Source organism: Bacidia gigantensis, assembly GCF_019456465.1.
Source record: "Bacidia gigantensis strain McMullin 20006 chromosome Unknown contig_180, whole genome shotgun sequence".
In the NCBI taxonomy this organism is placed as follows: Eukaryota; Fungi; Ascomycota; class Lecanoromycetes; order Lecanorales; family Ramalinaceae; genus Bacidia; species Bacidia gigantensis.
In genome coordinates this window covers 1,249,753-1,262,808 of record NW_025408596.1, presented here as the reverse complement: position 1 = coordinate 1,262,808, position 13,056 = coordinate 1,249,753, and the positions used below count along the sequence as shown (strand labels likewise).

Below are 13,056 nucleotides of genomic sequence, written 5' to 3'. Positions count from 1 at the left end.
AAGCAGATATTGAGGCTCCTGTAATTGAATTTTTGGAAGGGGCAGCAGTCAGCTATGCTAGCACACAACATACACCAGTGCGGTCCTGAATCAAGCCTGAGGGAATTTTCAAGCGTCGTAGGATTTAATTATGACTCGAAAGCATCAACTCAGAAATCAAATCAGAGGTCGTGCGCAAGCGAGAAGCGTTATTCAAGAACTCTAATTATAACACCGACCTACATATACGGGTATCATTAGGAAATGAAAATGAAATTTTGTTAATCACAAGAAGTGGAAGCAGATGGTGTAGAAGGGGGTATGAACGGTTGTTCATTGCTTATGTAATATCGGAAATCAAGCCCGTGAAGCTAGTCGAAAAGTGGATTAGACCATTCTAGATAATTTTCTATCCTTTTTTTGCATCTGATTTGTCTCATTCTCTTCACCCCATCAACGGTCTCGTAAGACACTTTTGAGCTGAGGGTCACTGTATAATACATATTGAAAATGCTCTCAGCAAGATTTGCAAGATCAGTGAGTGCTTGTCTTCGCTTCCCAGACTCCCTTAACATCATGCTTCTTGCTAAAATTTACCAGCTTCCTCGCGCCACCTCAGCACTCTCACGCCCTGCCGCTATCAGACCACACCTAGCATCGAGCTTTGCTCGGTTTCAGTCCACAGGAAGTGAGGAAAAGGTTAAAGGTCAAGTCATAGGGATAGATCTGGGTAAGCGAAAAGATTTTCGAGGTCTGGACGCAAATATGCATATTGATCGTCCGGGCGTTTAGGCACTACCAACTCTGCCGTCGCGATTCTCGAAGGCAAAACCCCTAAGATAATAGAGAATTCCGAAGGTGGTCACCCGGCGACGTCGATCCTCATAGAGCGATATATTAACCCTCGTCGCAGGTTCAAGGACCACACCATCCACCGTTGCTTTCTCACAAGATGAGCGTCTTGTTGGTATATCCGCGAAGCGTCAGGCAGTTGTAAATCCAGAAAACACACTCTTCGCCACGAAACGTTTAATAGGTCGTAAATTTACCGATGCGGAAGTCCAACGAGACATCAAGCAGGTCCCATACAAGATTGTACAGCATACGAATGGCGATGCTTGGGTCGAAGCTCGAGGCCAGAAGTATTCTCCTTCACAAATCGGAGGCTTCGTCCTTCAGAAAATGAAGGAGACCGCCGAGGCACATTTGAGCAAAAACATAAAGAATGGGGTTGTGACTGTGCCGGCTTATTTCAATGACTCGCAACGTCAAGCCACTAAAGATGCAGGGCAAATCGCAGGCTTAAATGTTCTCCGCGTGGTGAACGAACCGACAGCCGCAGCGCTAGCATATGGACTAGAGAAAGAAGAGGACAGAATCATTGCCGTCTTTGATCTTGGCGGTGGTACATTTGATATTTCTATCTTAGAGATTCAAAAGGGTGTGTTCGAAGTCAAGTCTACAAACGGCGACACACATCTTGGAGGAGAAGATTTTGATATCAGTCTTGTACGGCATTTGGTCGAACAATTTAAGAAAGATTCTGGCATCGATCTGTCGAGTGATCGGATGGCTATTCAGCGCATTCGAGAGGCGGCAGAAAAAGCTAAGATGGAGCTTTCGTCCAGCCTACAAACTGACATTAATCTACCATATATCACCGCCGACGCTTCTGGCCCCAAGCATATCAATCAGAAGTTGTCGCGGTCGCAGCTGGAGAAACTCGTCGAGCCGTTAGTGAATAGGACAATCGATCCTGTGCGAAAAGCTCTGAAGGACGCAAACCTCCAGGCTAAAGAGATCCAAGAGGTCATTCTCGTCGGTGGTATGACACGTATGCCAAAGGTGACAGACACTGTCAAGAGTATCTTTGGTCGCGAGCCTGCGAAATCTGTCAACCCTGACGAAGCCGTCGCCATTGGCGCAGCGATACAGGGCGCTGTTCTGGCTGGCGAGGTCATGGATGTTCTGTTGCTCGACGTTACGCCCTTATCCCTAGGCATCGAGACTCTTGGTGGAGTCTTTACTCGCTTGATTAACCGAAACACGACCATCCCGACCAAAAAGTCTCAGACCTTCTCAACTGCTGCGGATTTCCAGACTGCTGTTGAGATTAAGGTTTACCAGGGTGAACGTGAGCTCGTTCGCGATAATAAGCTACTTGGGAACTTCCAGCTCGTTGGGATACCACCTGCACACCGAGGCGTGCCGCAGGTCGAGGTCACCTTCGACATTGATGCTGATTCGATTGTTCATGTTCACGCAAAGGACAAATCAACAAACAAGGATCAATCAATTACAATAGCATCTGGCTCTGGCCTTTCGGACTCCGAAATCCAGGGTATGGTAGATGACGCTGAGAAGTATGGCGAGCAAGATAAGGAAAGGAAAGCTGCAATTGAGGCAGCCAACCGCGCCGACAGCGTGCTCAATGACACGGAGAAGGCGCTTAAGGACTTTGCTGACAAAATTGACAAAGCTGAGGCTGATCAGCTTAAGGAGAAAATCAACACCCTTCGCGAATTCGTCGCTAAGAATCAGACTGGAGAGGGCACAGCTACTGCGGCCGAGCTTAAGGAGAAGACAGATGAGCTTCAGATGTCCAGTCTGAATCTCTTCGACAAAATGCACAAGGCAAGATCAGAGGACAAAGGTCAACCAGGACAGACGCCGCCACCGGGGGATGCGCCACCAGAGGGGCAGGAAGGGCAACAAAGCGGTGAGACCCCACCCGAGGGCGAGAAGAAGCCATGAAAAACTCAACGTACCATACCCCTCGACTTATTCTGATTCGAATATCTGCTTCGATCTACCTAATCTCCGCTTGCTGTAGCATAGAAAAGCTGCCGCCATTGTGTTCAGATACTCCTATTTAGTCTACGGAACAGCGATAGGGCAGGTTGTTATGCATGGATGGCGCTTCCTTGTAAGTGAATAGGTTTCTAACATGGAATATAAGATTCTCCTCTCAAACCGTCAAAATGAACGACATTTGTGCTACGCTTGACGCTTTTCATCATTCCTGTCTACGAAACTGTGCTCACCCAAACCATTGCGGTGTCTCTCACACGGTGCCCGGCGGTGCCTAGCGCAGAGATACCTCAATTGCCTCAGCCCTACAGGATATCAACCTTGACTTGCGAGGGTTACATTCAATCACCTGCCTATCCCAAAAGCATTGCTCAGCATAGCGAAAGACCACGATCTGTTGCGTAAACTGCAGGGAAGCCGAGGACATGGACAAATTCCAAGCTTTTGGGAAGAACATTTCGTGAGCATCTCACGACTGTCCTTTCCGTGCAATCATAATTGACCTCCCCGCCAGTTCCACCATCAACCCATGGACAGCTCGAACACAGCAATATTTCAAGGAACAGATTGGTACAGCCGACGAGAAGGTCCGACCTTTTTCTTGTTCCAATCGTAGACAATTGTGCTCACCCTGGTTTGTTCCAGACTGAGCTCCCGTCCGACTACATCGAGCTCGAAAAGCGTGTCGATGCACTGAAACAAGTGCACCAGAAGCTGCTCTCCGTGACGTACGTCAGACTTTCCCACCAAATCTCCGTCCCGATCCTAACCATCCACTATCTTGCAGTTCTCAATACTCTAATGAGGCCTACGACTATCCCCCTAACATCCGCGAATCCTTCACCGATCTCTCCCGCACCATCTCCGACAAGGTCAACCTCCTATCTCACGCCACTTCTCCCGCAGAAGCTCAAGCAGCCTTGACGGCTCCGCCATCCGCAAAACCGCAGCCCAAGACATTCCCACACGCTATCGCCCGCGCTGCACTAGGTGGCAGCCAGCTGCTCAACGCGCATCCCGCAGCCAACGCCTCCGGTGAAGATCCTCTAGCCACCGCCCTCGAGAAATATGCGCTAGCGTCCGAAAAAGTCGGCGAGGCGCGACTGGCACAGGATGCGCAGATCCAGAAACAGTTCTTGGCGGGGTGGAGCACGACCTTGAATACAAACCTCATGTTCGCGACACGGGCGAGACGGAGTGTGGAGAACGCGAGGTTGGGTCTTGATGCGCAGAAGAGTAAGACGAGGACGAAGAGTCAAGTGGGCATGAGTGGGGAGGTAGAGGATCTGCCTGTTAGCGAGGATGTGAGGGCCGAGGTCGAGAAGAAGGAGGATGAATTTGTGGGTGTCACAGAAGAGGCGGTGGGTGTAATGAAAAATGTGAGTCCCTTCATTTCCCCTTTTCCGGGGTGGTGGCCTGCTATTGAGGGGCATTGGTGGCTGACAAGGTGGATAGGTACTTGATACGCCCGAGCCGTTGCGGAATTTGGCGGATCTCATTGCTGCGCAGCTTGAGTACCACAAGAAGGCTTACGAGGTCTTGAGTGAACTGGCTCCTATTGTGGATGGTTTGCAGGTTGAGCAGGAGGCGAGCTATCGAAAGAATCGTGAGGGTGCTTGAAAACGGATTGGATGAGTGAAGCGTGAAGGCCGGATGGTGAGGATCTGGGGAAATGGGTATGAACAGAGAAGGGAACTTCGTTGAGCCAGTCGGCCTCGGAAGGCTGTGATGACTAGTCGTTTTGAAAGTATACCTTGGAGTAAACACCTTTTCTTGTGGTATAAAGATACTCATTTTCAGCGCCTTTTGTTCTAGGCTTGATCAAAAGCATGCGAATGTCCGTATTGTTATTTTCGGGACAAGTGCGGCACATCAGGATACCTTTGACCGTTGGGCTTTCTCCATCAACTTCTCATCCTTCGCTCAGCCCAACCAAGCCCAGAATAGCGGCCCTTACGGCCCATCTTGCGGTAGCACCAGCAAGTACTAATCCTCCTGCCCAAAGATAGCCACAATTCAGCAGAATTCTTAAAGACTCTGAGTTCTGTAGAGCTATAGCCCATGTAACTCCACTTCTGACCCATCCAACTCCCCTAGCTCCGCTCCGTAGAAATTCTGGCAAGAACAGGTTCGTATCAATGGGCGAGGGTACTGTTAATTCGGTTGAAGGACCTTCCTCTGGCTTCCAAACTATCATGAAGATCGGAAAGACCGACATGCATGAACTCACAAGGAGTGCAGTAGAGATAGATGTAGATGTAGGTGGCTTGAGAGGTTCTACAGCAGTAGCACTAGAACCGCCACCACCACCAGGGGTTGCCGTTCCACTTAATAGTACCTCAATCTCTTTGAAGTCCAATCTCGAATCCTGATGACGATGAGGATAATCACAGAAGCCGAAGTATTGTGCCAAGAAGCGGATCGTAAGATGCTGGGACAACGAGGCCAGACCACAGACGAGTACGAAGAAGCCCCATTGCACAAAGACGTTCAAGTCGAAGATTGCGGGGGAGGACTGTGGCAGGGACTCGATATGGATTTCTGTGAGGTAGACGTCGAAGAGAAGGAGCAGAATCCCTAATCGACGGATTGAGGGCTGAAGCTGAGTCAGCGGGAGAATGACGCCGTGTGGAGATGCGATACGCACGTCAAGGGTCTCTGCGTCGTGATAGAAGCGATTAAAGAGAATGTGGCGATAGACCTGACAATACTGGTCAGCACAAGAGCATGTTCCTGAGAGAACAAAAATTGAGTATACCTGAGGCTTTATGAGCACCAAATCAATGAACAGAACCACGTAGTCATGCTCCACATATTTGTCGGCGAATCGCTTGCATTGCGGGCATTGGGTCAATCTGACATCACTACTGCCGGTACCAGCACTCTTTGGCTCATCACTAGGGGCTGAGACTCGCGGAGGAGCAGGCGACAATTTCTGAGAGCTGGGCGCAAGAGCTAGATTTGCGGAGGAGGATCTTTGGCTTTGGTTTGATGGGGTAGGCGTGACTGATTTCTGACTGCCCGATCTAAAGAGGTGATACAATTGAGCAACGGGGTAACCACACTCAATACATATGGGCATGCTATCTTCGCCGCCTCATGTTGTCGAGCGTGGTATCGTGAGGTAGGCGCGAGGTGGAATATGCACTGCTGACTAAGCAAGCTGCCTCGACACTTGATTGGCTACGAACTCCCCCTTTCTTTAGCGGCAAGGGTAAGGCTGTAATATAAAGTAACCCACATCGACATGCGAGGAATAATAAGCATGCTTCTCACTCTGATGCTTATGATTCAGAACGGGCTCATGATACAGCAACTTGAGATACAAAAAGGCCTTCATACAACAAACGTTCCCGCAAGAGCAACCCCCATTATAACCAACCAGCTACTCCTCATGCCCGTGACAGCTTCTCCTGTAAAGGCAACAGTACCGTTCGTCTGCGAGCTATTCCTCACGGATTGCGACCAATTACCAAAAGCCTGCGACCCGTTACTGACAAGGCTCACATTCTTACTTCCCACCGTTATGTTACTCACATTCTTGCCTCCGACCGTGATATTACCTATTTTCTGGCTTCCCCACGTAGCATTTGCACTCCAGACGCCCTTCACCGCAGTCTGGAAGCTGTTGGTGAACCCAGGCGAGTCCGAGACAACGAAGTTCTGCCCTGTACTCCCCTTTACACAAGCACCGTAATCCCTGCTCGCGACCTTCGCAGCTGCAAACCACACCTTGCTTTGATCAAGGATCATATCTTTTGTGTAGAAGAGGCGGCAATCTGCCGGCTCGTACTGGAATTGCAACGGCGTGTTCGACGTGTCACCTGCGCGCACTTGATCAAGCACGTTGACTCTGTTACGCCCCTCATCGGCGTATTTCATATCGGCTAGCTTCGGTGGCAGCGCTGCCAGCTTGGACGCAGTTAAACCGATCTTAGAAGCAAGCTGTGGGTACTGGGCTGCTCCATCGCGTAGTTGCTCAACAAATCCATCGATGTTGCCCCAGCTGTACACGTTGCCGCCGCGAGTGCCGGCAGCGTACTGCATGGGGCCGTACGTCGGGGTGCCGCCTACGCTGACAGTGAGAACGCCAGCAGCAACAGCCATGAGTTCGGCGAATACAGCACAAGTGGAGCCGCAAAAGCCATCAGTGAGGAGTACTACATCTTCAGGGGCGTAGCGCGGATAGTCTTTAGGGACAGTATTATTGCCGAAGCCAAAGACCTGGGCGTTGAGACCCATACCTTTGGCGAGGTCAGGGTCTGTGAAGTCGAAGCGGGCAGGGATGGTGTATTTGCCGTTATTACTAGAAGTTACTGGGCCAAACCAGGAAGAGAAGGAGCCGAAGCTCTTAGAGATGCTGCTGTCGGCGGCGAATTTCCTGGTGGAGGAAATTGACACCGCGCCAGCGAGTTCATTTTTAGCGCTCGATTGCACTTCCTTGCTAGCAATATTGCCTTGATTGGCTGCTATCGTGTCGAATGCGGATCCAATGGTGTTTAGCGTGTCAGTGGCTTGGGCACGGATCAGTTGGTAAGGATATATATCTGGAAAGATGCGTCTGAAGGTCTCGTAAGCTTGGAAGGCAATGCCTCCTCCATTGCCTGAGATATCGATCACTATTTTCTTGACGCCGGATTTCTTGGCTTCATACAAGGTGTCGGAAACAGATTGGGAGAATGACGCCGACATGTTCTGGGCACTTTCAACGTCGAAGGAAGGAATGCTTATCACAGCTATCGACTCGTTCTCGTAGACGTAGCCAGACGTAGTACCCTGGCCTTTGCCAAAGGGCTCCTGCACAACCGTTGGTTCTGGATAGCTGTTAAACGGCACTTTGTCAGAGGTCGTTTGATTGATCGCAGTATCCTCTAGGTCTACCAGCGGCACAAACGGGATATAATAGGGGCGGTATTTGATATATGCAGGCTCATCAACGCTCGGTAAGAACTCTCGATTTTGGCGCTTTTCTGCATTTTCTGCGTCACCTTCCTGCCTGAGAACCACTTTGTTGTAGATGTTGTCCGCACTCGTCCATTCTTCCTTCGTCATATCTTTCTTGCAGTATCCGAACCACTCCCACGTAAATCTAGTTCCGTTCTCGAAGGTACCGGTCAAGAATTCTCCAGGATAAGTTTGACTGACAGTGAAAAGGGACTCGTCGTTGGTCGCGCCTACTCCGAAAGCATAGGCGGCATTCTCCATCATGATATTCCATTCCGTGTGAGATTCGGCGACACCTACGGTGTTCCGATCCGTCGCTAAGTCAGACAGGTACTCGAGAATAGTTTTACCATCTAGTGTTGCGACAGCCGAAGGTTTCCAACCCAAGTTCACCACGTCTCCAGCTTGCTGAATGTCTTGAAATACGTAAACTTTCGGCAATTCCTTTCCATCCGTTGAGAAGGATGTAAGCTGCCACTTCAACGACCATGCCCACATGTTAGATCCGAGAATGCCGGGTTTGAGATTGAAGTGATAGTCGTTGGCAGTTCTGGCTAGTGATATCACATCTGCGTCGAAATCATACTGTGAAGTATATATTCCAGCTTTAACGGCCTCTGCAATCGTATCTAGGTCTGCCATGATATCTGATGCTGGCTGTTGCCAAGCCTTCGTCGGCTGCTTGATGAACGCAAGGTCTGACTGAAGGATTCCATAGATTTTGGCGTATTTAAGATAGTCGAGCGCGTCATCCTTTAGAATGGGTACCGACGTGAGGCACTGGTAGAGAGTGGTGGCATTCAGTCCAACAGTCTGAGGATCGACGCCTATCCGTATTAGACCGTCATATTTGCCAAAAGCTAGGTCTCAAAGCTTACCATCACCAAGATGATCGGACTGCTGCGTTGCAACTGTCTCGCAGGGGTCTGTACTTTGAGCAAAAACAGCGGAAAGAATAAAGGGAAGAAGCGTGCAGATGGAGAACTCGACGCGCATCTTGAAAGATAGTCTAAGAACCAAAGAAAGATGGATTTTCGGTTGCAAGAAAGAGATGATGCTGTTCGATTCGGAGCAAGCAACTCCGCTTCCTTAACCTGCACGCAAGGACTGAATGGAAGGGTGCATTCGATGAGGTTGATGTAGGATCCAGCTCAGCTTAAGGCCAACCAAATCTCATTTCCTTGTTGCAACGCTGACCGCAGTAGGGACATAGCACTATTCTAGACCAACTGAGTGAAGCCGTGTCAGAACGCCACAATAACGATGATATTCAGAACATATCGCGCGTCTATTATTATCGAGTGCCTCTTCCAAAGCTCGACTGACTTGTCATTGTGGGTATCTCAACTTTGCATAGTACACCATTAGAAGTCCCTCATTAAGACGCCTGGACTTCTTCACATTGAAGGCATTCATGAAGACGACGCTAGACGACCTCTGAACTGGACGTTAACTCACAGAGGCTCTGGAAAGGTATGCTTGAAGCCTGAGGCAAAGCTTTCTAGTTCGCCTAAATCATCTAGCCAGGGGTAGAGTCAGGCACAGCTCAAGGCGTCCAAGTGGTGGCTCTGGTGAAACAAACTTTCCGGGTCTATGACTGGGCGCCTGAAACGGGTCTGCAGACGAGCCCACGACAGAAATGTTCAATGGATGCCTGTCAGTCCACTCATTTTCCTCGATGAGGTATGTCGCTGATCTTAAAGAGGCGGAGTTTTGAGGCGTCCCAGACTTTGCTGTCAGTTTTATTCAAAGCTTAGCGCTGAGAGTAAGCAACCCACTTGGCAATTTGTATATGTTGTATACCAGGTTCAAGCCTCATAAAGTCTACTCTGGTCAAGTCGTCAGGTCTCCGTAAGGCGAGCATTGACGGCTTAGGCCAGCCCGAGTGAAGGGATTAATCTGGGAAATGTGCCTTCAAAGCGGAACATAGAATTGTTATTTAGAGACGAACACCGCAAAGGTCTTCAAAAGCGGATTATAGAAGCCTTGTCCTCTCACCTTGGAGAGACAATGGCACAAACCTACATGAAGCCGTGAAATCTGGGCGGCTTTGGGGAGAACCTTGATCCTGTATGAACAAGTTTTTGAAAAGTCTACACACCTCGTATTGAATTGTCAGTCAGTGAAGAATTCCTCATATTTAGAAAAGTGTTTTTGTTCACCTCACTAAGGCATCCCAACCCCCCTCAATCTCCACGTAAGCAAGGGCTGTAATCCTTCTCCTTCTTCTAATGCCAGTGCACACGTGATCACATGATAGGCGGTGGGTTTTCATTCAAGCTCTTGTATTCATTACCGAAGTCCCAAGGCGCGCTAAACTTACAGATTCTTCATTGCTCTTCCCTGCGCCGCCCTCAATGACGCTTATGTACATTTCAACCTAGCTCAGAAGCAATAGTAGAGGAAGCTGCCAACCCCAGTTAGTCCTACCCCAAACCACCACCATTTATTCGCATCCAGCGGTTGTTTTCTCTTGACAAGTACATGCTTGTTCAGCGGCTCGTCCGCATAATGGTCATTTACTTCTAGATCTCTCTTCCCCTTTCCCGTCTCCTTCGCCCCAGCACCTCCTGAGCTGGAGGTTGGGTTAAGCGTCTGCGTTGGCAGCATCTGTGGTGGCTTGTATGCTAGGTACATTGGATTCAAAGGCGCACCGTCAAAGCGATAGAGGTTCAGACGTTGGGCTTTAGAGAATCCGTCTTGGACTACTTCATATTTCTGTAGAAGGCCCCCGATCAGACATCGCTGGCTGAGATTCAGAAAAGCGCAGGGCAGCGAAACCTACCTTCATAAGTTCAAATTGATTGTAGCGAGTGTAGATGGAATTTTTGTAATTGCAAGGATTTGATTGGAGCTGGCGACCGTCGACAGCGAAAGGGAAAAGGCTCAGGGAGCTATTGGCATTTTTCACGTATTTGCCATGTTGCCATTGTATTATGCCTTGAGGGCAGGAGGGTTGCGTAGCTGTAGTGAACTTTAGAAAGAATATTGCAATGGATTTGATTCAAAGACTCACGGTTTGCGACTGCTCTGTAGTATGCAGATTCGTAATAGCCATCTTTTGTGAATGAATACGAGAAGCCTGTCAAGTCCGGCTCGAACATCTTCTCATTGACAGGGTCATAGAATCCCTAGGCAATCGTCAGTCTTCATTGCATCTTCTCTGTTCATACACAGATCTCTTGACTATGCAATGCACGTACCGGTCCTGTCAAGACCTTTCTCGATTTCGTGGTCCATGTGCCCTCTATTTGTGGGTCTCCCTGTGTTGCAACGAAGGACAAGCATAGGGTTATCACAACAAGTAACGATCGTATCAGATGCAGCATGCGAAAAGCGTCGAGCGGCATATTTGCTCTATACCAGGATCGTTCAAAGACCTGTAACGAGAATTCATGAAATTCATTGACCAAGGGCAGCACAGGGTGCTACGCTAGGCCACGTTGGGCGGCTCGAATGAATCTATTTTTAGTAGTCTGAGTATTCAGACCCTTTGCCACGGAGGAGGTTTAGCCGCTAAGAAAACCACGCTAACTAATATTATAACCCCCTCGTAGTAGGTCTAAGCATATTTTAGCATAAAACGACTATTAAACGTTATAATTTTATTTAAAAAATTTTATTTACTTTAAAATTAATATTTTCTAAAAAAAACTTAAAAAAAAAAATTTATTTAGACTAAGTTTATATTAAAATCTCGCTTTAAGTTATTTTTTCTCCTTAAAATTCTTATTAAAAGTTAAATATTTTAAAGTAAATAAAATTTAAAAATTAAAGCTATTAAATGCTATTAATTTTAGGAGGGATTTTTATTAGTGACCAGATATACGCGGGTGAAAATATCTTATCATGGGTATTCACCACCAAAAATCTGGTCTTGGCGCAAAATCGTGCTCAGACCCCCTTCGGGGGCCCCTACGGGGCCTGGGGTCTGTTAACTCAGACTAATTTTTAGGATCTTGTTCGGCGATTTACACAACTAAATTGGCAAGGGGACCTTGAGAGGTCCTGATCGATTTTGTGCTCTTTACGCTCAAAAGGCTTTGGTGCTGCTCCAGGAAGGGAGTTTTCATGAGTATTCTAAAGCATTATGTGTACGGATGAGGGTTTGCCAGAAGAGCAAATGGCAACCATTCGACTGGCTAAGCGCAGCATTCGTTCAGCTATGCGGACAAAGCTCGCTCAAGTGCCCATACCATCGATAGGATTACAATGTTCGTTCTCATTAGAGAAGCAGTGACCAACATATGAAGCTGATCCGAGGTTTTCAAGCCGCCAGAATTGCAGCAACGTTGTTAACTATGAACGCATACAAAAATGCAGGGTCCATATCCATCTATTTATCAATGCCGTCTGGCGAGGCTGTGACGAACGACATTGTGAAAGATGCTTTGACCCAGCACAAAGCTGTCTTTGTTCCATTCATTGATAATGCAGTAAGTAGAAATGGGGGATCGCTCATAAAGGCAATGAAAATGGATATGGTATCTCTAGCTTCAATAGATGACTTCGAGCGTACCGAAGAGAATCGAGACCGATGGGGTATTCCATCGGTCGCACCCGAGTCGGTGCAAGGTCGGGCCAAGGTCTTAAGGGTTGGAGCGAGCACCGCCCATGACTCTAGCGGTGGCATAGCAATAACAGCCGAGTTTGAAAGATCAGCAGAAGCTACCCTGGACGTCGTTGTGATGCCAGGCATGGCATTTGATCGAAATTGTGGAAGGCTCGGCCACGGTAAAGGCTACTATGATACGTTTCTGGAGGACTATCGAGACAGCAAAGTTGGCGCGTCCGAAAAGGCACATTGTATGCCATATCTGGGTATTTGGTTTCCTTAGGCGCTTCATCTTCCTTGACTACCTTACTAAGCATAGAGTAGTTGGACTGGCTTTGTGTGAACAAGTACTCCACGAAGACGAGACCGTGCCAACAAATCAAGACGACTGGGCCCTAGATGCTCTGGTGGTTGGCGACGGCTCCATCATTGAAAGAAAGCCAAATATTTTTTGAAAGTCTCTAGAGCACAGCACCATGCCGCCATTTGATGAGAGTCACTAGATAGTATCCAGACTTTGTTTTGCTCTTGACTACGTTTCCAATATAGCAAGCTTGGTCATAAGAATGTGTGTTGCATTTTGGAATATATCCGTGATCTTTGTGGCATCAAAGAGCCTGAATTAGAGATACGTTGTCTCCTTTCAGTAAGATTTGGCCTGTCATAAGGTAAGCACAACTCCAATCGAAAGCAAGTTTTCGGTTTACCGAGTTCCCTTCGCGTCTCTTCTGGGTCTGTTTTTGTAGGTTGCTTGACCTCCACAGCAT

At 48.3% G+C, this 13,056-nt stretch overlaps 5 protein-coding genes across 5 annotated transcripts; 3 read left to right on the top strand and 2 right to left on the bottom strand.

Annotated features, from left to right (window-relative positions):
- Positions 1–489: 489 nt before the first annotated feature.
- KY384_003290 (uncharacterized protein) lies at positions 490–2,733 on the top strand (the record flags this gene model as incomplete). Its single annotated transcript, XM_044811809.1, has 4 exons — positions 490–516; positions 580–709; positions 772–837; positions 893–2,733. The coding sequence occupies 4 exons, from the start codon at positions 490–492 to the stop codon at positions 2,731–2,733; spliced, it is 2,064 nt and encodes a 687-aa protein (XP_044670942.1).
- Positions 2,734–3,215: 482 nt separating this feature from the next.
- Positions 3,216–4,410, top strand: KY384_003289 (uncharacterized protein; the record flags this gene model as incomplete). Its single annotated transcript, XM_044811808.1, has 5 exons — positions 3,216–3,250; positions 3,305–3,377; positions 3,436–3,518; positions 3,578–4,169; positions 4,246–4,410. 5 exons carry the CDS (start codon positions 3,216–3,218, stop codon positions 4,408–4,410), a joined length of 948 nt encoding a protein of 315 aa, XP_044670941.1.
- A 292-nt stretch (positions 4,411–4,702) lies between these two features.
- Positions 4,703–8,730, bottom strand: KY384_003288 (uncharacterized protein; the record flags this gene model as incomplete). Its single annotated transcript, XM_044811807.1, is given in 4 exon segments — positions 4,703–5,491; positions 5,549–5,816; positions 6,140–8,594; positions 8,613–8,730. 4 exon segments carry the CDS (start codon positions 8,728–8,730, stop codon positions 4,703–4,705), a joined length of 3,630 nt encoding a protein of 1,209 aa, XP_044670940.1.
- Positions 8,731–10,119: 1,389 nt separating this feature from the next.
- On the bottom strand, positions 10,120–10,974 carry KY384_003287 (uncharacterized protein; the record flags this gene model as incomplete). Its single annotated transcript, XM_044811806.1, has 2 exons — positions 10,120–10,361; positions 10,938–10,974. The coding sequence occupies 2 exons, from the start codon at positions 10,972–10,974 to the stop codon at positions 10,120–10,122; spliced, it is 279 nt and encodes a 92-aa protein (XP_044670939.1).
- A 925-nt stretch (positions 10,975–11,899) lies between these two features.
- On the top strand, positions 11,900–12,744 carry KY384_003286 (uncharacterized protein; the record flags this gene model as incomplete). The annotated part of the gene is made up of 3 exons (XM_044811805.1): positions 11,900–11,948; positions 12,007–12,540; positions 12,614–12,744. The coding sequence occupies 3 exons, from the start codon at positions 11,900–11,902 to the stop codon at positions 12,742–12,744; spliced, it is 714 nt and encodes a 237-aa protein (XP_044670938.1).
- Between the last annotated feature and the right edge of the window lie 312 nt (positions 12,745–13,056).